The 21,973-nt window shown below is 51.6% G+C and overlaps 1 protein-coding gene across 3 annotated transcripts in view; it reads left to right on the top strand.

Moving 5' to 3' along the window:
• alpha-Man-IIb (alpha-Mannosidase class II b) overlaps window positions 1-21,973 on the top strand; it is a 51,310-nt gene that overhangs the window by 14,159 nt on the left and 15,178 nt on the right. The window contains exons 2-4 of one of the 3 annotated variants that reach the window (XM_018026009.2): window positions 1,087-1,136; window positions 7,914-8,232; window positions 9,175-9,609. In XM_018026009.2, coding sequence (XP_017881498.1) covers window positions 9,322-9,609 — 288 coding nt within the window. In that variant the 5' untranslated portion in view covers window positions 1,087-1,136; window positions 7,914-8,232; window positions 9,175-9,321. Of the gene's footprint in view, window positions 1-1,086; window positions 1,137-2,428; window positions 2,526-6,816; window positions 7,052-7,913; window positions 8,233-9,174; window positions 9,610-21,973 lie in introns of those variants that run through there. The other 2 variants (XM_026814169.1, XM_018026010.2) reach the window with 2 other exon arrangements.

A 21,973-nucleotide genomic window follows, 5' to 3' on the forward strand; every position in this document is an offset into this window, starting at 1 on the left:
GAGAAGTAGCTCCGTGTCCGACTCATCGATTCGACTCGCTACAATTATCCACTCTTTCGCATTTGTCTCCATTTTCTGCCTCGAGGACGGAATCGATTTTGCCTCGCGACATTCCTTATAAGTCGTTAATCCTTAGGATCTATTAATTGCGATCCTGATGGGACGAGAGCCCATTCGAGGCAAAGTTATATGGTCCTTGAAATAGGATAATGTCGAACCCGGGTTCACCGCGTAGCGTGATCAAGGAACTTTGATAGCTGTACTTCAGCATCAATCTCATCTTCGCAGGATCCGGCGTACGTACAATATCCGTTCCCTCGACGGCTCTACTTTCATCATTAGTTCTATATATACGTGCAATTTTTCTGGCCATTATAGTAGCGACGATCGCTAGGAATTGTTGTATCGAGCGTTACGACAATTGTTACATGAAAAATCGCATTTATCGTTAAGACATTTATGATAGAAATCGGTCGATCGAGGCTTTTTAAGAAAAATAAGTCGACGCTGGTGAATTGCTCGACGAAAAGTATGTTGGACCTCGATCAGCGTTCTCGGTTCGCGTTAGTAACGAGGTTATCGATAGTGGCAGAATCTTGCGGTAGTTGGTTATTCCTGAACGACCCTACGGGCGACGTGTACACGCGTAATATGGCACGTGTGTGGAAAACGGAAAGGAAGGACGGTGTCGCAGGTAAAAGCGAGATCCAGTTTCCCGTGAATATTGGATATCGATCCGACGAGCCTCTTATCAGCCCCGTTTCGCCATTTAAAGTCATAAACTCCCATCGCCGGAAACAAACTATGCATGATATTATAACGCGTTTGTCTCGCTCGAATTTTTGTTGGCCTCTGCTTCGTTTCAAATCACCGTACGTGACTGAAAATCGTATTACGTTCCCTCCAGGATATTTTACTATTCCTCCGAGGAGAACCTTCGTTCTTTTTAAATTAGATTCGTACGTACCACCGGTTCATGGCCGACTTATGAATAAACCCGCAAATCATATGCATATATCGAAAGACACCGATGTTCTCGTATGTCGTAAATAAACGAGTGATCCAGCACATGATTCTTGGTTGCAGATGCGAAGGAGGCCTCGCTGACGATGATCCACGAGACCAGAGCCTGAAACGTGAGTTCTTAATCAGAATCTTCGTACCTATTACGATAGTTTCTTTGAGGCAAACTGCCCGTTCTTCGTCGATTCGATGTCGATTTAAGCCGTATCGACTGACGCGAGGAACTCGCGTACCGGCGAGTAACTTCTCAAAGGCTGTCAGCCCTTGACCCAAATGCTGCAGGCCGCGATCGATCGGCGCAACCTGCTTTCGTACACCTGTTATCTCGCTCTCTATTTTTAAACTCGATACGAGCGGGCCGTGATTCGCGATTCAAAAGTCAAAACCGGTACAATTTATCGGAACGATAACGCCGATAAACCTTTGGTTTTGACGTTCTTATCTCGTGGCGTACGTTGTTAAGATCGAATTGCGCCCGGTCTTGCCCAATGCCAATTATCGTTTCATACGCTATCGTATATTTTACGTTGCATTTTAATGCACCATTTTCTACGAACTAAGGAGGACTGCAAATCAGATTTAAAATCAGAGTCCCGTTCAGTGCTCGTTTCATCGTGGTCGCGTTACGTAAAAGCGAGTGTATATCACTGTCAGGGAGAGATCGTTGACACGAGAGGAGCGTGCGAGTCGTTACGCGAGCGTGTCGTCATCGGGATCATCACCTGGCCAGTCAGTCATTCATGCGAGCATGCGACACGCGTGACGCGCTCGTGTACGAGCGTCGCGACGCGAACCGACCAGGCGTCCGCGCGTTATTTTCATCGCGGCGAACACTATTTCCGTTGGGCTAGCGCCTAATCGAGTCTACGAGTCGAGAGTATTTATTCCTGACCGAATCGGGTCGAGAGGGACGGCGTCTGTCTCGTTCCCTGTTTCGATTTTAATCGCGTTCGTTCGAACAGCTCGATTCTACGTCAGAGATATCGCGAGTACAATTAAATCTTCGACGCGCTCGTCGCGTCTGTCGGAAGGTAATTTTTGCGCCAAAACACAGATGCATCGGTACCGAGTTCGCACCGTATTCTGGCAAATCTGAAAGGAACATCGGGCGATGCTTTCTCCGATCAGGGTGAGAGAGAGAGAGAGAGAGAGAGAGAGAGTTGGTGCGTCTCTTCGATTCCCTGAGTACTCGCACGGAACAACGATACGGGTCGAACGGTCGATCGGTGGGTCGGGGGGCGTCCGATCAAAAGTAGTCTCGGCGGCGGTCGGGCGAAGCCGAGGCGAGACGGACAGGGCCAGGAGGTGCGGTTACGCACGAACTAAACGCAGTCTAGCGGTCGCGTCGCATCGGTGTCGTCGCTCGGTGTTAGTTGGCCGGATTCGTAGGTAGGTCGTCTGGCCGACGGCCTTTCGACCCGGCGTCAGTTTCGCCCAGCCGCGGGCCATGAGTTGGACCCGTCTCCGAATCGGTACCGTCATGGATCCAGTTTCGAGACAAGGTACGAGAACATATTCTTCCAGCAGATCCCTTTCGCGTCCTGACCCCATGACGCGTCTCGTAAAGCATCTTTTTTTTTTTCTCTTCGAATCGATGACGCGTCGAGCGGATCGGAGCATAAAATAATTTGTAGAGTCGGAGTCCGTTCGTAACGGAGACAAAACGCAGTTCGGAACGGCAATGGCCGATCGGGGACCGACGCAACGCGACGGGGACGCCATTTGTCGGCTCGCAAGAACGGTTCGACCGGTGAAAAACGGCGGTAATCTCGCCAAAAAATATACGTTCGTTCGCCGCGGCGCGCGGCAGCGCATTATCCCCCCTGGGCCGGCCGCCCCCTCCGGCTCGATTCGTTCCGGCTGATAAAAACGCGTTTTGCCGGCAGGCCGATACCGAATTTTTTTTATCGTCGACCGATTTCCGGCCACCTGTTTCCCGTTCATCGTCTTCCGAACCGTTTGCCGCCTTTTTTATCGTTCCATTTTTCGGTTTCGCTTACGTTTCGCGGAATTTTCAACGATGGCAAAAAGCGAATCGATAGCAGCGTGACAGGAGGAGGTTTTCACCCGGAGAAAGAGAACGGCCGATGATCGAGGCACGAACGGCAAAGGGCAAAAACAGGTGTGCGCGACGTGGGTAATTGAAACGCTAATGGACGGTAGGAAAAACTGCGACTAGAAACGGGTAGACGTTAATATTGTCACTGGGAGAAGGGGAAACCGGGAGAGGAAAGCGCCGCGAGGGAAAAAAGAGAGGTAGGACGACGGGCACAATGGGTAGCGTCGATCGCGTTTTACCGCACCGAGAATTTTAATCGACGCTTCCGGATTCTCGTGGCAGCTCTTTTGTCGCTCGTAATTTTCATTCGCCTAACGACTCGATCCTCGCCGCAAGAAACCGGCGTTTCCCTATCGTTAATCGTTGTCTCGCCATTATTTCATCCATTCATCGAACGCATGTTCCGACTCGTTTCATCGCTCATTCATACCCTCGCTCGACGGCCGTCGACCCAGCTTCGTTTTTTTCATTCTCTCGTGGCCGACGCGTTCCGTGCTAGATCGATTCCGCGACTGATACGAGCAACGACTCGAAAGATGAGTCGCGACTCCATCGAATCGAGACGAATTGGCGAAACGTTTGGTAACGTCGAACGCGAGTAGGAAAACCGACCCGGTTCGACGTGAACGAGCCAGAGTCCCGAAGCGGAGGCAGAGAAACGGCAAGATCTCCGGAGGGAGAAGGGACGGACCGCAATCACTGTGTAACGAAGACAACAAGGACTTCCTGCGTACTTACCAAGTGTACCGTCGGTAGTCTGCTCCGCATGCCGGGTGTTACAAACGGCTCTGACTCGTTCGACTCTGTAACGCCAATGAAGTCGTTCTCGAAAACTCTGAAAATCATCCGTCGTGTCCTCGTTTGTCCGAGTATATTTCATCGTTCCCGCATAAATTACGATAGTCTCGGGACGCGTGACCGCGAATCGTCCTCGCCACGCGAGCCTCGAGCCTGTTTACTCCTGTTCTCTTTCCGTTATCGTCACGCTCGTAGAATTCGCGCTATTTACTTTCGTGCCGCGAACGGTTCTAGACCTCCATGTACGGAGACCACCGTATTCGAGAGTTCTTTCGCGAGACGTTCCTCTTTGTTGTTCGACGAGCGGATTATACGCGAGCATATACGGGATCTAAAAATCAGCTGAGCGCATGAAACGCAGACCACAGCTCCTTGGAGTCGGATTTGTGCGGCGGGGCCGTGTCCAGTACGATAGAATTATGCGAAGATCTCGGTAGAATCCTCCCGTGGATTCCGGCGTCGACCATTTTCCCGGTGCAGAATCCCCGTGAACGTCTGTGTTCCCGAAACTCTGAAGTGTCTCGCATCTGGCAAACTGTACGAGCAAGTTCGATGGCTGGCCTTCCCGCGAGCTATCGGGATTATCCGTGGCTCGGTGTCTTCCAACGGCTCAGTCAGCTATTAGTTTCGAGGAATCGAGGCTGTGCGCGATCGCCTGACTCCGAGTTTAAGTGCTTCGATGATGGCTGAAACGATCGGCTCAGGCGACCTCCACAGTTTCAAAATTCTTCGAGTTCCCTTACTCTATTTTCCCTGCGACATGCTCAACGGGTTTGCTCTCGCAAAGAGACTCGTAACAAAAGGATTCGATACTAATAAAAGACCGGTAGACGCAGTTTCGCACGGGGTGTTCTATGTTCGGCCCGGTCTGCCCGGAAAGTCCGTAAATTCGTAATTAGAATCGGCTGGCTAATTTAATTCACGAGGCGAGGGGAGAGAGGCAGATTCTAAAAGCATACGGTGGCTCCGGAACGAAGCGATACCGGACGTACGGAATTCAGAATGAATTTATTGGCCGACGAGGAGAACCGTACGCTTGGACTCGCGCGTACACCAATGTCCGTTCGTTATTCGCGTCATCGCCGACACTTTCGATTCCGCGTTATCGACGTCGTCGTTTCGTCCCGTTCGCTGTAAAAACATTTCGTATACGAGTATCTGGGTCAAAGTTAGAGATAACCGCGCGACGGCATTGATCGTTGACCTTAGACGCGGACCAGACCATTTCCATCACGTTTTAACGAACTACGAACGACGACGATGACGATCGAATCGATATCTCGCGACGACCAGCGGCGGCTCGAAGGAGGTCCAAGGAGAATTTCATTAAAGTTAACGGGAACCCGGTCAAGTACGCTCGTAGTTGTGAGACCGTTTGAATTAAAGATCGGGTCGGTTTTCCAAAGGCTTCCAAGCGTTTACCGGTGGAAGCTGCGCGCATCCCCGAGCGGATCGAAGCGCTCGGCGACGCTCGAAACCGTGCAAACGTGCCTCGATTTCGCAGCCAATTACGCGGCACCGAGATAAACCTCCTACGTCTTACTTAATTCGCAAGCCGAATTCGCGAACGGAGTCACGTAGCGTTGAAAGGTCTCCCGCTTCCTCTCCCACGAGCATCGATGCTCCGGAAAAGTGGACGGATACGGTTTCCTTCCGTGTGGTATCCGTTAACGCGAGTAACACGAGAACGCGCATCTCTAAGTCTAAGTCTTCCAAGTGCGTCATCGTCGAATGGATCGTAGACCGAACTCGGTCTGGACTAACAATAAATTGTAGTCGAATATGAGACTCGGGAACAATCGCGTTGTCGTACTGGATCAGAGGATCGTTGGTCGGTTCTCGGAGCTAATTGCAAATTTCGCGGGCCGACGTTTGTTCCCGCGATTCATCGGAATTGAATTTCATCCTCGGGTCAGGTAATCTCGGCGGTCGATAATAGACTATAGATTATACGTAAGAACGGTATTTCACCGACAGAGCGGAGAGATTAATCGAAGGACTGGAGAGGTCCATTATCCCGCGAAATAACGCGGAGTTTGCAAGGGTATCGTCCGTTAATGGCCGGTGACAGTTCCATCCCCGGCCGGTGAAAGCAATATCGACGCGAATTAAGTAATAACGCCGTGAAGCACCGGATGTAATTCCCCGCATAAACATCCGGCGTCCAATTACGCGGTAATGCAATTTCCAGCGCAGCCTCTCGCGCCTCCTTCTGCTCCGTTTCCCAGATTTCTCCGTTTCGAAATACCGTAAACGGCAATTTTCCTCAACGAATCGGATCCTACGAACGTTCGTTCAGACTCGGAGCTCCGCCGGTGAACCGAGTCAACGAGCCGTTCGTGACTCGGTTCCGGCCGATTCGCGATCCAGGCGAATTGGTCGTCGATCGTGACGCGAGTCCGGTTCCCACGACATTGCAATCTTTGAGCCAAGTGTCGCACCGCGCTCGAGACACTATTTACGGTCTCGACGTCGCCGTAATGGACGTTCATCCGTCCCGCGGTCGCTTAACTCCGATCCGTCGGACAATGCACGCGCTCCCTTCGCTATCAACGTTCCTGTCTGAAACACCCCCGGACAGCGTTCCCGTGAAGAATTCCCCGCTTTTCACCCTTTCCTCGCCGGTCCATCGATCATCCCTCGGATCGTGGCAGACGCCACCCTCCCTGCCACCCTCGCCGTGGATCCTCGAAGGAACCGAGGCGAGGGTCCGACGAACAAACGCTGCCGCATGCCGTCTCTCTCTCTCTCTCTTCCGAGTCAAAACACCCCTCGGCCAGCGAGAAGTTGCGACGGCCTACCCCTCCTGGTTGCACGTGTGAGAGGCTCGCGTGCGTGCAGCCCGTGGACGTGGATTATATCGGCACATGCGCTCTGCGTTGCGTTGTCGCCGGAAAACCGGATACAGCCGCCGGCGTGTCAAAACTATTCCCGCCTCGGTCTCGGTGCCTCAGTACGGCGTGGTTCTCGCGAGTAGACGTCAGCGACTCGGCTTCATGCCTCGTTTCCGGTCGTCGCGTGCTCGCTTCCTCTCCCTCGCAGTCTTACCTTTAAGCAGAGATTCGCTGCTCTCTCGTAGTTCGCGTCTTGTTGCACCCTTCGGTCTGCTCGAGCCAGGCCTCCGGTGCTCGCGTCTTATCGCGGTTCATTCGTTCATCGTTTCCCGATCGGGTAAGCATATTTGCAGTAATCCTTTCTTAAGTGCGACAAATCGCCGTGTGTGGAACTGTCCTACCGATACGTGGCATCGCGGATCAGCTGTGCGTCGATCGTTTTACGCGTTGTTTCCTGCTTCAAAATTAAAACGAACTTTGAACGACTGCGTCGATGCATTCTTACGTTTTAACGGGCAACGATAGAGTTTATCCTTGGTAATAAAATCAGTAAATGTCGCATTGTTTCACGTGAAAATTCTCGCGGACAATCGAAAATGTTACATGAATATTCAAATAGAAAGCAATTCGCCTCTCGTTTCTTTCATTTCGGTCTTCTGTTTTCAATTCCCGGCGCGTTTCCCGTGGGCAAACGGTCGAGCCGAAATATTCAGGGGCCAATGGATCGACCCGTGAACACAATTTTTTAAATTCAAATACGCGTTCACGGGCTTCGCGTTGTTCATGGAATCGCCACGGGAGGGATGCCCTCGTGAAATCGATATACACGGACTCGAACAGTTATTAACATTCGTGTCGTTTGATAAAACCGCGGCTCGTGATAAAGGACTGATACGCGGATTTCCGGCTCGACGATCATCGGCGACGGTCCGATCGCGCGATTTTCTTTGCTCGATAAGTTGATCCGACGCGTTTAGTCTCTCGGTCGTCGATCCTCGTCTATAAATCCCGATGAATTACCGAGCTTCGGATAACGCGGTAATGCGACATGAAGTAGATTTTATGAGTACAACGGACTCGTACGCAACGTGGTATACATGACACAGGATAAAATGATTGAGCGACGAGTCATTCTATGCGATACTGATTTATCCGATCGGATTTATGCCAAGGAATTGTTCTGTTTTCGTTGTTTGCAGAGGCATGAGCTCCGAGGGCGAGACCGTGGACCAAATCGAATCGAAGCGTCCAGCTTCTTTCTGAATGGGTTGCCGAGCTTTTCCATACGCTGCGAGGGGCCCGATCCTCGCGTTCGCAGCGGCACCGAAGAGCGTATCGAGTGAATTGCGATAGAGGAGCACCCTCGACGCGTCTGCTCGGACAAAAGGGACACACGCGGCTCGAATCCCTCTCCGGCTGCCCTCTCGTCGTCAGACCCTATTTTACCATCCCCTCGCTTCTGGCAGAGGGGACGACCGAAGGTCGACCGGCCGTCGATCCTCCTGGATTCGAGACGAGGTAACTGCTTCGACGTTGTCCGATCGCCAACATTCGGAAACGATTCTAGAGAAAATAGAAATAAACGTGTGATAATAGCGCGTGAGTGGAACGAACGATCTTGATCCCTTTCGCGGCTATCGACCGCAGCTCGACCGCAGCTCGACCGGCGGCGATAGTTTTTGGCGTGTAGAAATCGCAGACGGGGGCGAGAGTCGCGGTGACAGGTACGATCGATTATCGCGTGCGAACCGACCTTACATCGCGGCACATCGGGAGACAGAAGGTTTCTGGTTCACCGTGTCTCTGGTTCACCGGGTCGTATTTATCGTTCCCGTCGGAATTGGATCGTTCCCACTCTCTCGCTTCGACGATTTCCCTAACTCGATAAATTTAATCGCAGAGATCGATCATCGAACGTCGTCCGCGAGTCTTACTATTATTGCCGCGTTCGTTTTTCCTTTAAACACCGTCGTAACAATTTTGGAGCTCATCGTGTAGAGAGAAAATTGCATTAGCTAGAGTTCCGGAGATAGTGGTAGTATCGGAATTAAATCTGAAACGAGAACCGTTCGTACTGGAAAAAAGAGAAATATCGTCGTGAGTCGCGCGGGAAGTCGCGATTTATCAGGACGCGTGCGTTATTGCCCGGGCATATCGGGGAAATATCGAAAGAAAAGGATGGACGAGGAAAGTAAATAGCCTCGGCTATGAATTACGAGGGCGTAGACAAAGAGGGCTGGGGGGCTGCCACGGGGTTGATTAAACGTCCGCGAAAATTATCACCGACTGTTTTGACCGTCCGTGGAATTGCCCGATCGATACCCGTTAACGAGCAACGCCAAACGAACTTCGTGCCATTATTATTTTATGTTCGTCGTGCGTCACGTTTTTGCAAAAAATATAATTCTTAAATCGAAGTCGACGACGTTTCGTTTTGCATAAAGATCGATACATTCGCAGACGGTGGCGAGACCGCAGCGTCCCATGAAGCCGAACGGTAGCAGCAGAGTCGGGGAGCGATCGTCGAGCATCGACACGGGATCGAACTTGAGTCGCGGGTCCAGGTGAATCGAGATCGATCTGCGAAGCGAATCCTGTTTGCGGACCATGTACAAGATCCTGAGGCGCGGCTCGAGCCGCATGTTCGTCGTCCTGGCGGTCTTGTTGACGTTGCTGCTGTGCCTATACTACGTGAACCAGGCGCAGGCACCGGCTACCGGTCCGTCGGCTGGGATCCTGAACGACGAGCTCAGGTACGATCGCGGGCTCACCTCGATTGCGCCCGATTACGTCGAGTCGCCCGACGCCAAGATATCCCTCGACACCTGCCCCATCATCGTCCCCAGGAACGTGGACATCGACACCCAGCAAGAGTTTGAGAAGTTCGACTTCCAAGTGAGTAACTTTTAATCGTCCGAAGAGGAGACGGTAATATCTTTATTGCTCGGTTTACTGCGGATGCAACGCATCTCGCATAAAAATCTACTGCCGCACAATTTTCTAAGTTTTCTCGGCGTCGGTGAGTTTCGAATTAAATTCTTGGCCCGATCGGTCGAGCGGCGAGATCTTCCACGACGGAAGTTCTGTTTACCGTCTTGAGATTCGCGAGAAGCAGTCGGGAAATTAATTTTCCCGACCGGGATATTTATGGTTCGGGTCAAGAACGATCCAGAGCGTGGCGTGTGTAAGTCTGGAAGTCCAGTTTTACAGCACCGTGTCATTAGCCGTGGGAACTTTGCTCCCTGGGGCGAGACCGCGGACTTCGCTGATTTAATGGACGACCCCTGTAACGAGACATTTTTTCTCTGCTCCCCGTCCTCCTCCGGGCCATTGAATCGAAAATAATTTAGCAGTTTCTGCCGGGTTTCGCAACTCTCCGTGATTGGGAAGTTCGTAAGTCTGGAACTCGCCAACTTGCAGAATGGCTCGCGTTGGATAATTTAATACGCGAGAAAACAGCGAGCAAGATGAAAATTTCGCGTCCGCCCGAATCAAGTAACGCGCGAATAGTAGGTAGCTCGTCTCGAGTGACGTTTGTTCCGCGGAAAGCAGCGACGATCGTTCAACGACCATTAGCGACCGAACAGTGGACAAGACAGAATCATCGATTCTGCGGGTCGTCCCGAGCCGTTCCGCCGAATTAAACGATCATCCGGGTAATTCGCGTTAATTCCCTTCCAGAAACCGGAAGTCTTAGTTGAGGAACAATTGCTTCCAATTGCAAATGTTGATTCGGTGACGAAACGAACGAAACCGTGCACCGCGTTGGAACGCGCGAAGTTTTTGGTGTGCAAGCCTAAAAAGTTGGAATTCTTGAAGTTTTTTGGAATATATTTCGATATTTTTCAATATTTTGACCAAAAAAAATTTTTCATTTTTTTCGAGATTTTTCCAAGGGNGGCTTCACCCCTTCAAATTTTGCGAAATTTTCGTTTTTTGCCAATAACTCCCAAACCGTTTGATTTACGGAAAAATTGCATCAGATCTTTCTTGTAGAGGACGACGAGATCTACAATTTCCGTATAAAAGTTTCTTGCTAGCGCCAATAGTTAACGAGTAATTTGCAAAAAACTGTTTTTTCGTTTTTTGCAAATAACTCGTAAACTATTAATGCTAGCGAAGAACTGTTATATGGAAATTGTAGATCTCGTCGTCCTCTACAAGACAGGTCCTATGCAATTTTCTCATAGGTCCAACAGTTTAGGAGTTATTGGCAAAAAACGAAATTTTTTGCGAAAAGTTCGCGGTTTCGAGGCTGGGATGGTCGGATTTTGTCAACATCAATAAAATGGCAAATAATCATATGTAACTTGTTAAATACTCGAATTAGAAGAAAAATACATAAAATCTTTCTTGTAGAGGACGTCAGTACCTTTTTCTAAGGTACATAAACTTTTGGGATTGGCTGTATAGCCAATACGTCCTTAATCTGTTGTGGCTGCGTTCGGCGCCTGCTGGGAAACGAAATTTCGTTGAGGACTGTACCGGGAAATTCGGGTGGCACGGCCACTACGCGTAAACGGCGTCGATGAACATTCGCCGAATTGAATTATCGTTCGCAGAAAGTTTATGTTGGACGGTGATTAAATCGAGCGGGTTTAATTAATATGTTCGTTCCTCCCCGGATAATAATCGCGCCGGGTCGAAACGATATCGACGAGTGCTCGCTCGCGCCAAGTAGAGTGCACTTTACGCGAGATCGAGCGGCCGGTTATCGCGATGGGGTCGATTACGAGCACTCGAAACGCGCGGTTGCGTTAATCACGAGTTCTTCCGGCCCGGTAATTTAGTTTCGTGTCCGAAAACGATCGAAATTGCGCGCTTTGCTCTCCACCTGGTAATTGGCAAGATGCGTCGGTCGTAAAAACAGTCGTTCTTTCGTTTCGAAAGCGTCCCGACGCGTCGCGAACGATCTTCGTCGAACCTAACGGCGATGTCTGGCGAGTTTCAAATGCACCGTGTCGGAAAAACGAATCGCAGGTACTTAATTAGGTTGGCAAGCAGAAAAAGTGGCGACCCTCAAGTTTTATAACGTAATTTATACCGGAAGGCGATACCGCGAAGTTTGATTAGTTTACGGATTCGCGGAACGAATGAGAAATCCGATTCCATTCCCGAAACGGTTCGGACTTAGGAAAAACTAATTAACCTTTGATCGCCGAGTTTGAACTCGGTCGTGTGATATCCGAAAACTGCGAAACTCTCTCCGGGGACGAATTCTCGTTTATAAAGACGGGCGACGGAAAACGTCGCCACGTACATCGCCTTCGTACAAAGATAATTGCCGAGTGAAACATTTACGTCGTTCTGTTTCGTAGCGAGCGCGGACGGGAGCGTGGTTCACGGTGAAAAATTTGTTTTCCCGGCTGGCGCGTCGTCGATCGCACGACGAAGAGTCGAGCAGCCGAGATTCAAGGTCCCCTCGCTTCTCATCCCCGTCCCTGGAACGGCGTACGCCAGGCAGACCGCGTTTCGCAATTTGCTTAAGCAAACCTTTCTAGAAATTCATATCCGTCGTCTTCTTCTCGGCTCCCTTCGAAATCCTTCTCAGCCCTCGCGACGCTCCAGCCGAATATTCGTGTCCAAAGATCCCCTGTCTCTCCACCCGGTCGGTCTCGCCCTTCTTCGGGGCCAATTACTTTTGGATTTCCCGTCTGTTTTTTAATCTCCCGTTTTACGTTCGGCTCTCCGCCAAACTTTTCGAGAGTCGAAGACACGTGCTCGCGTAGCGAACGATCTATCCGTATCTCGCGAAGCTTCGATTCTCCGGCTATGATTCTGAAACGGGCGCGTGCACAGGCGTTCGAAGCCGGGAGCGGATGCTACCTCGAACGCGTAGCCTCCAGCTCGAGCTCTCGACTGCAGTTTGTTCTTTGACGAACGCGACTGCGGATTCGATTTTCTCGCGATTCGAATCCCAATCGAGTTTCTAATCTGATCCACGGCCCGGAAATGGCACGTTTGTTTCATCTTCTAGATCCGTGACACGGCTTCGGGTTTCCGTGCCGGCGGAATTTCCAATAGGAGAAACCGATCCCTGCATCCGACGCTCTTCACGGTGATGAAATTGAAACGGTCCGCTTCTGAAATATAAATAATATCCGTGGATCGAATACCGGCCGACCAGGGACGACGAGTCCTTTGACCTATTTCGGGTACCCGTTTCCTATTTATGACTTCCGGGACTGCAAACTGTTACGGTAGCCTCCGTTCGATCCGCCGAATTTCCAATCGAATTTTGTTCCGCTTCGTTTCGCCGGTCACTCGCCGCGCGTAAAGATGCGCCGTCGGATTGTAATCGCGACGATAGTCGGATCCGTCGATGATAATTCGAGTAACGAGGAATAAACGAGGATTCGATCGAAGCGGGAAATGCCTCCGTGAGAAACGCGACCACTCGAGCGGAACAATTTCATCGAGCGTGAAGTATAAGTAAACTCGTGCGCGATTGCCGGCCCTTAAGCCCTCTTCTTTTTCCCCGGGTGCCGCACAAAAGACACCCAACCGTTTTCCCTGGTAATCCCTGCGGGACCTCGTTATCGGATTTGCTCGCGACCCCTCCCGGAAAAATATCGTCCGCGACGACGAGACGCGCTCCCGTGTCGGTGCATAATTGCACTCGCCGGTGAACGATCGACCGTTTTTTTCCAGCCAAATCTCGGTTCAGCGATTAGAAACTCGTTACGGATTTATTATACCGATACTCCGTGTTGTACGAACCGAAGGAACGATCAATCGGAAGCCGATCTTGATCGCGAGCTGATTTCACGGCATCACGTTTTAAATGTTCCGTGCTTCGAACGTCTCTCAGAGGACGAGAAGAAAGACAGTGTTAATTGGAGAAGATTCTTCCTCGTCGGATCGAACCGTGTTAGAACCTTTATTCAGCCGCGGAAAAGGACACGTTCCTTTCGTCGCAGTACTTTCCCGTGGCGAGTTCGAAATTTTCCGGAACTTCTTTTTCCCTCGTCCAATCGGGAGAGCGTGCGACCTCGTTCCGGCTCGTTTCACGACGAGATTCCCAGAAGGATCGGTCGATCCAGCGTATCCTTCGGGACCAGCTATACGACTATGATTCCGACCCGACCCGGAACAAGATCTTCGCGTCGGGAAGTAGGTTCGTTTAAAAAATTGTTCGATGAGACGGAGCGAGGGAGGACAGTAATCTCGGAAATGCCTTTGCAAATCAGAGCGAGCGCACGTCTTATTTCTGTCGGCTCGAACGACCATCCGCTTTCCCGTCCCTTTCCGGTTCCGCCTCGGCCCGTCTCGATTCCTCTCCGGAGGAGGAAGGGGCAGAAGCAGAAAAAGAAAAGAAGCGTCCTTTGAGAAACATCCTCTGTTCCCTCCTCTCGGCGTTCGAGCCACGGATGCCCTTTATACGCGCGTATATAAAATACATAAGGGCTCTTTCTCCGTCTCCAGAGGGTTTACGCCGCGTTTCGAGCCATCCTGGAAACTTCCAGGTTCTTCCCCTCCGGTGGAAAATGCGATTCTCGGAAACCGTGAGACGAGTCTTAATAAGTCTGGGCGATCGTTATCGGGGACGATTTTATTCGCGTCGGGTCGACCGCGCGGTCGTTCTCCACAGAATTTTCTCTGCCACGTTTCTCTCTCGAACTCTCGACCCCTCGAAAAGAGGTCGAAAGACACGCTGTCTCCCGTTCGTTGCCCGCCAGAACCACGGGACCATCCGCGAGACGAACTGGAAGTACGTTCAGAGACCGTGTGACGCGAACAACGAGTAGTCTGTAAACGGCAGGAGAAGAAGACGTCAGCGTCGTCGGGCGGGTATTAACGCGGCAGCCGTGGGAGAATTAACGCGCAAACGTAGTCTTCCAGGACACGACGTTCCACTTGGCCTGGCCCGGCCCCGGGTACACGCTTCTTATTGTCGCGACGCTCGGAAGTTTTAGGCGAACAATGAGACCGGCGCGTCGCGGTCGAACAATGCCGTCCCGGATCAAAGGAACTCGCGCGTACATTTACGTCATTGTCACGGTGTCACGCGAACTGTTCGCCGACTTTCCCCAGCCGCAACCGTTCTTTGCAAACACCACCTTATTTTCGCCGACGATCGATACACGGTTCCGTGTCCCGATATTCCTCGATTACGATTTCTCCTCGCGACGAACAATTGAAGTTCTCGCGTCTGGTGCTTTTCAAAGACCCGAAGGAGTTTCAAACGCAAGTTTCATTTTCTAAATCGTGATTACGAAGCCCGCGGTCTGACGACGAATCTCGAAACGTTTGACGTTCTGCGCGGTGGCAAAGGGCGTCGAGGGAACGATCATTGGTAGAGGAGGCAATATTCGTCGGCGTCGTCGGGTAGCGGAACGGGTTTCGTCAGCGCGACGCCGTGTAATTAGACACCGACGTCCTAATTCGGGTCCAAGGGACTCGTGCCAGTATTGGTTTTCGCCTCGGCCCGGGCCAAGCGTAACGAGCCGAACCCTCTAATTGAACTCCGCAGGAATGCTCCTACGACGATGGAGCCTCTCCGTCCGGCAGGATTACAATACGCGGATGACCGTGGACGAGCAGCGGTGACAGGCGGCCGCGTGCCTTTGGTCAGGCTCGAATATTAATCGAGCTAATGAGAGGCCTTTCCCCTCTCTGTTCAAACCTCTCTGACGCGGACCGCAGCCGTTTCGAGCGGTCATTTACGAGATACGTATACGGATCCGACGTCAAACGTGTACCGAGTGCTCGATAGGTTTCGTTTGCATCGGAACAACGGCGAATTAATCGTGGAACATCGTTCAACAGTCTCGCAGAACAGATCGTAAAACGTACAGGTTGAAGATTTAAATCGACGAACGAGAATTGTCATTTCATGAAACGGAAGAGATTCAGACATCTCGATAGACTATGATCGCGTGGAAGCGTCATAAGATTCGCGAACAGAAGCGTAGGATCGATACTCGGCGAGCGTCGCTCGTCCGACCAACGACAGACCGAACTACTTGCACCTGCGATCTCTGTTTCTTAACGCTCTCGAGATCGCGTTTCGAATGGAATCGATTAGACTGTTCCGCGACTGCGAAACCGAGTTACGCTCCGCAGCGTGATAAAGCTAGGTCGGGCTCTCTTCCAGCAGTTTCCCCGCGACAAAAGCAGCGGGGTTGAACTCGCGAGATCTCCGGCATTCTCGTCGCTCGGCTGCGCAATAAGGCTGTCCGGGTATCTCCGCGGCCCAACTTTTTACGACCGGAACGCGTTCCTCTCTCCTCCGTTCGTTTGTTCACCGACACCACCGAGTTAGTCGAACGGGAATCTCGTTATTCCGAACCGCGTATCGTCGCGCTCTTACCTTTTGTTTTTCTATTAAAAGTAATGCGATCTTGCCGAGGGGCAGCTGCTTTCATCGAAGCCGGTGCGATTTCACCGGTTTTAGTCGCGCATCGATCGACCTCAGTTTTCTTCGCGGTGTCGTTTCTAGGCTTCGGTAAAGATCGAACGGAGCAATTAATAACGAGAGGGTGGGGTCCAGGAACGGTTTTTCGAGCCGCGCGGTCCGACCGAACGAGGCGATGAGTAAGAGGCCGCGTTGAAAAGACCCGGTCGGAGGCTTTGATTCATCGAGGACCACTTCCGCGAACACTTTTTTTTTTCTCCCTCTCATCTCACCCCAGCCGGTCTCCACCGCGTCTGCGTTTCTCCCCCTTTCTCGCGCCCTTCTTTTCACCGGTTGCCTGGCTTCGTTTCACCGTCCCGGTCGGAAATGCATCGCGCGAAAGACCGTCCACCTTGGCACCGATCGCGAAACCTTACCACTGCCCCTTTATCGAAACCGTGCAAATTAAGTGTTCCACGACCCTGTTTCGATTTCGTTCTCCTTCGCTGTCCCGCGTTTCTCGTTTCAACGGCAACCGCAAAGAAACGAGGATCTTGGCGTCCTCGAACGGCGACAGGGTCGAGACTACGAGAGACGACGGATTAAAATTATTAGAACGTCGGGGAAGATTCCGGGCACGTAACGTTCATTGAATTCGAGGCTATTAAACGGCGGAGGTATCGGCGTATCGCAATGGCATTCGCATGCAGCCGTGTGCGCGTATACGTGTGCACCATGAATTTTCCAATAAGAGCCGCGTCGAAGACGACCAGCCATTTTCTCCTGTCGCCACGGCGCCGGCATATTTCCACCGCTGCTTTCTCCGCCGTCGCCCCCGACTCTGACCCCCGTGGAATTCCCGCATAGTTCCTGCCCGCTTCTCGCGCGTCCGTCGCTGAAATTCCGTGCACCTCGATATCAAACCGCCCCGCGCCCTTCCCTCACTACGTTCCCGATTTTATGCACTTGGGCGAAGTCGGAAAAATTTCAGTTCTTACGACCGTGTCGGAGTATTTGGATTTACGGCGATCAGAATTAATGGTACACGCTTTATTTTTCATTTACGATCGTGGACACGTTGCGTCTCGAAAGAATTACGAACTGGCTGTGCGGCCCTAAAGCGGATTCAACGTTCCGCTCGTCCCTTTGTGGTTCGCGTAAAAAGTCCGCGCGTACAGGGTGCAAGGGTGTCCGGCGCGATGTCGGCCGCAGAGCCACCGCCATCGAAGGCGAACACAGACGTCCAACTCCCGGTTAATGGATTTCGTCGGGCCGGTCTTTGTGTCCGCGATTCATCCGTCGCGGGAACGGTTCTTCGGTCCATTCGCTTTGTCGATTCCTCTGCGAACTCGACAAAGCCAAAAGTCCTCGCGACGTTGGCTCTTAATTAATTTCCCCTTCCATCGTTCGGGTTCGCGACCGACGCGTGTATTTTTTTAACTCGACGCGACGCCTCTTTGGAGCCCGACGATCAATTCGCAGCCGTGCGTTTCGCCGAGCGGTCGACAGGGCTGGCCACGCTTTGTTCCGGTGTGTGGCCTCGATGACGTGAATTACAACGCCGCGATTAACCCGATGGTCCTGCGCCCGACGTCGATCGTTCACCGCATCGACGTCGACGACGGGCTTGACGGAATTTCGAACCGAATGCCAGTTTAATGACCGGCAGTTCCCCGATTCGTTCACTTGTTGCTAGTTCCAAATACCTTCGACGGTCTGGCCAGCGGCGAGTGATTTCGACCGATGAAAATCGTCAGAACTCGACCGCGGATTCCACGCTCGACGGCGTAAAAATTGAATGAACGATCGACCGATACCGCGAACGTCTCGTTGGGCGTGAAACCCGGACGTCTAATTAAAAAAGTCGAAACGTTGTCTCGTTCGATGGGAACGTCGTCGGAAATGGAACCGTTACGAGTCACGGAAGTCGGTCGAGGGAATCGGTTTGCCGTCACGCGAAAGCACGGCACATCTGTTCGTGACACCGCGTCGCGGCACGGGCCGGCGAAATTAACCTTAATAAGCCTCTAACCTCGTCGTCGTTTCGCCGGTAGATAAACCGATTATTAGCGGCACGAGCGAGTCTCGTGACATCGGGCTTCGAACCTGACCCTGCACGCAGCCCTGATCGCCGTCACGTGCCATGTCAATGGCAACCTGTTAATTAATATCCCCGGTACACGGGTGCCTCGCTTCGTCGAGCCAAGTTCACTTCCAAATGAACGTGCCCCATCGACCGACAGCGTCGATACACCGTTGGCTCATTAAAAAATGGTACGCGCCGCTCGATTTCCGATGGGTATAAGAAATTTCGATGTAGATTTCATTTTTCAAATGGACGTCGAGAACGTTTTGTTCCGCATAGAAGTCGGCCGCCTGGCAATCGCACTTTTTCGCCCCGGGAATTGAAATTTCGTTTTCTATCCGGTTCCATTATCGAAAGAGCCAAAGGGATGAGTCGGACGCGTGGATCAGTGGTCGGGCTCGAATTCCCAGCGTGTTTACTCTGCGGAAACGACACACATATCCCGGGTTATTCAGAGGCAAATGAATTTCTGTAATCCTCTCCTTTCATGGCTCCGGCCAGGCCGGATATTACGCCTCACAATGGCCACAGTTCTAATCTGCTATTCTTCCCCGGAGTAAACCCTCGCCCTTGTGCAGTCTCGCTGACGACACGGCTTCCTTTTTATCGCGTAGCTCCGCGCTTTCGAATCGCTTTCGCTTTTCGAGCGGTGGGAATCGACGACTGGAATCGCGATATATACGCGGGCTGTTCGCTATCGGTGTCGAGGATCGTGGCTAGGATCACGCGAACTTTCGACGCACCCGAGGCAAATTGAAATTAAGCCGACTATTTTTCAACGCGACACGAACCACGCGAACCTATCGAAGGATCTTTTGCGTAAGGTCCGTGCGAAAGGGTGAAGACCTCGCAGCGAGACGAACGAGAATTTCGATGAGGAGCAAAGTGTTGGAGCGTACAACAAAATTCGCTCGGTCGTAGAAATTTTTTTTTTTTTCCGAGTACTCTGGAAGGGGGAGACGCGCGCGTCCGGATGGCTGGGTTTTGTCTGGCTGTTCCGACACTTCGGCACGTTTAACACGGGGAATTGCACTTTGCCGCGGTGCGGGACGGGCCGAAGTCAAAGGGAGAGACGTTTTTGTCGTTTCCCGAGGAGAGAGAGAGAGAGAGCCCCGCGGAGGAGAGAACGAAGGGGTAAAGGACGCGGCAGGGACGGCTTTTAACGCGGGCCTGCCTGGATCGTCCAACTTTTTCTCTCTCGTCTCGTCACGATTAACGTTTGACAAACTTTCCCGTTTCGTCCGCCTTTCGCGTTGTTCGATCCTCGAACGGTCGTTCCGCGTTTCCTACCTCGACGCCGAGATTCCGTGCACAAATGATTTTATTTCTTGAACGCGAGATCGAGAAGAGCAAAGCGAAGATCGCGTCCTCTCGATTTTTATTATGCCGTCGACGGTACGGCACCTCCTTTTCATTGCCTCTACCTTTTTACTTGCCGAGTCTGAAATTCTCCGGAGACGAGACAAAGGATCGAATGGCACCGAAGACATCGTCGCGATGGCCGGGCTCTCGCAGTCGTGATACGACCCGGCCAAGGGAAACTTTTTCTATTACCCCGGAAGCTGGTCCGAGTGTCGAAGTACCTCCCGCGGTTCATCCCCTCGTTCTCTCTTTCTCGATTCGACGAAAACGTATTGACCGAATTCGCGAACTTGATCGTTCGATTGAAACGTACACCGTGTACGTTGTTATTGCGTTACAAATTGAATTTAAAAGTACTGCGAACGCGTACTGTCGTCGCGACGCGTGCAGTGAGTTTCCGTACGTATAAAAATACATAAGTATTTTTCGCGGCGGTATACGTGGTCGGACCGCCGCCGCTAGTTACCTCGAGGGTCGGGAAACTAGTTTGCGGGTCAGGCGAACTCGTATAGTACAGGGTATAGAGCGTACGTACGAAGCAGTGTAAACAGAAAGTTTGCCGGTCGCCATAGTCGCACCCTCTCTGTTTCCTTAGCAATAATTTAATACGTGTCGCGAACGGGGCCGTGTGCGCGTGCACGTTTACCGAACGTATGTAAGCGCCACCGGCGTGTCACGAATTTATATAGAATCGCTGCCGATGTTATCGTTATCAGGGTCTCGCCGCTGCTCATTATGCGGTAACGCTGATTAATCAATTGCCGCGTTTCAAAATTCGGTTCGTTTCACGAATTTCAAATCCCGTATTAATATTTATGTCACGGGCAAAAGTTGGACCTGGCGTCCGAGCGATGTTTTCGTAGGTCTCTCGGTTGAAACCGGAGTTGAGAATCGTACCGTAACGATGAAGTATCGTTGCTTCTCTTCCGAACGTTTCAGATTGAACGTAGTAAGGGTCGTAGCGAAATTATGGTGGTGGCATAATCGCGTGTAGTACGAGGCGAGCGCAGGTCGGCCGGGGCATAAGGGATGGAAACACGCGCGGTGGTAACCGAGACGGAAGTCCGTCGCAGCCGCAAGTTAAATAGCTTTTCGTTATGCAGAATCCGCACCGTTCGTAGCGGCCCCGTGCGTCACCGTGACGTCGGAACCCGGCGAAATCAGTGCCGTGACGATGAAACAGTAATACGCTATAAAGATCGAGGCACTGATTTCGCCGGGTTCCGACGTCTCGGCGAAGTATGGAACCGGTGCGGGCCGATGCCGGATCGGCCCCGTCGTCGATGCCACGGATCCGGCATTACTCGTGGCTAGTGAAACGTGCCCTGCCCTACCGTGGCTCTCTACCCTCGACGTGTTCGCCGGTCGAACGAGTAATGCGGTCGACGCACACCCTGCTCTTCCCTGCCCGTCCACTTGCCCGGTAAAATTTTATTAAACCCTGTCCATTATCGATGGTCCAAGGTTCATCCGTCTTGAAAATACGGCATCGTTCGCTCTCGTGTCCTAGTGAATCCCGGATATAAATTTAGATCACGCGCGTTCTTCCCGTCATTATCCGATCCGAGACTCAAAGTTTATGTTTACGTTTTTACGAGCGTAAAGCCGGAGAGGTAAAGATTCACCGAAGCGTAAACGTTGATTGCGTTTATCGCGTTCGATGAAGAGTACTAGGTACTCGTGTTCGTTATACGGCCGAAGGACGGGCCGCGTTCCCGTGGCCGGAGGATAATGCCGGGATTCTTAAGTCGTAAACGGGGCGAAATGGTCACGCGAAAGAGAACAATCGCGCTCGTAAAATATTTACGCATCACGGCTGACCGGGTCGTAACAATCCCGTATCTTTCTCGTTCTCTCGTCACGCGGAAACGACGTTGTTTAAATAAATGAAAGACCGTGTTTGCTCGTTCCAACGAACGTACGCCGCGCGTTTCAATCGGCTAAATCGTATTATGCTTCGACTTCTGATTTATTCTTCCCGCGAGACGAGAGATCGATACGATTTCGTTCGATCGTGAAACTGTAAAAAAATAATCGTTCCCGATGCCGCGCCGACGTCGATTACTCCAATTTTCGAGGAGCTCGGTAGAAATTGAAAACGATGGATTTAAAAACGACGCGGAAAATAGAACGTCGGTGTAATATTCGAGAGACCGTTGGAATTGAACGCAACGACGAGGACGTTTCCCGGCGGGGGCAAATTTTTCCGGTGTCTTGAAACGAATATTTTCAGAAACGCTCGCGCGCAAATAATTATCGCGCGAAATTGAATTTTCCTCCGTTTCTCTTTTGGCCCCCGTCCAAACGACCCGCGGGAAGATACATTTTCCAACGGGAAACGTTTCCCCCCGACAATTTAAAAAATATGAAAAAAGCCGTACTGTCCCTTAATTAAAAACTCTGTCGGCCAGCGAGTTTCGAATCGTTCCGAATCCAATTACAAGATATTCTTCCCCCGTTCGCGTAAATTTCGC

This window comes from Ceratina calcarata, unplaced genomic scaffold (assembly GCF_001652005.2).
Source record: "Ceratina calcarata isolate Rehan_Ccalc_2016 unplaced genomic scaffold, ASM165200v1 scaffold369.2, whole genome shotgun sequence".
Classification (NCBI taxonomy): domain Eukaryota; kingdom Metazoa; phylum Arthropoda; class Insecta; order Hymenoptera; family Apidae; genus Ceratina; species Ceratina calcarata.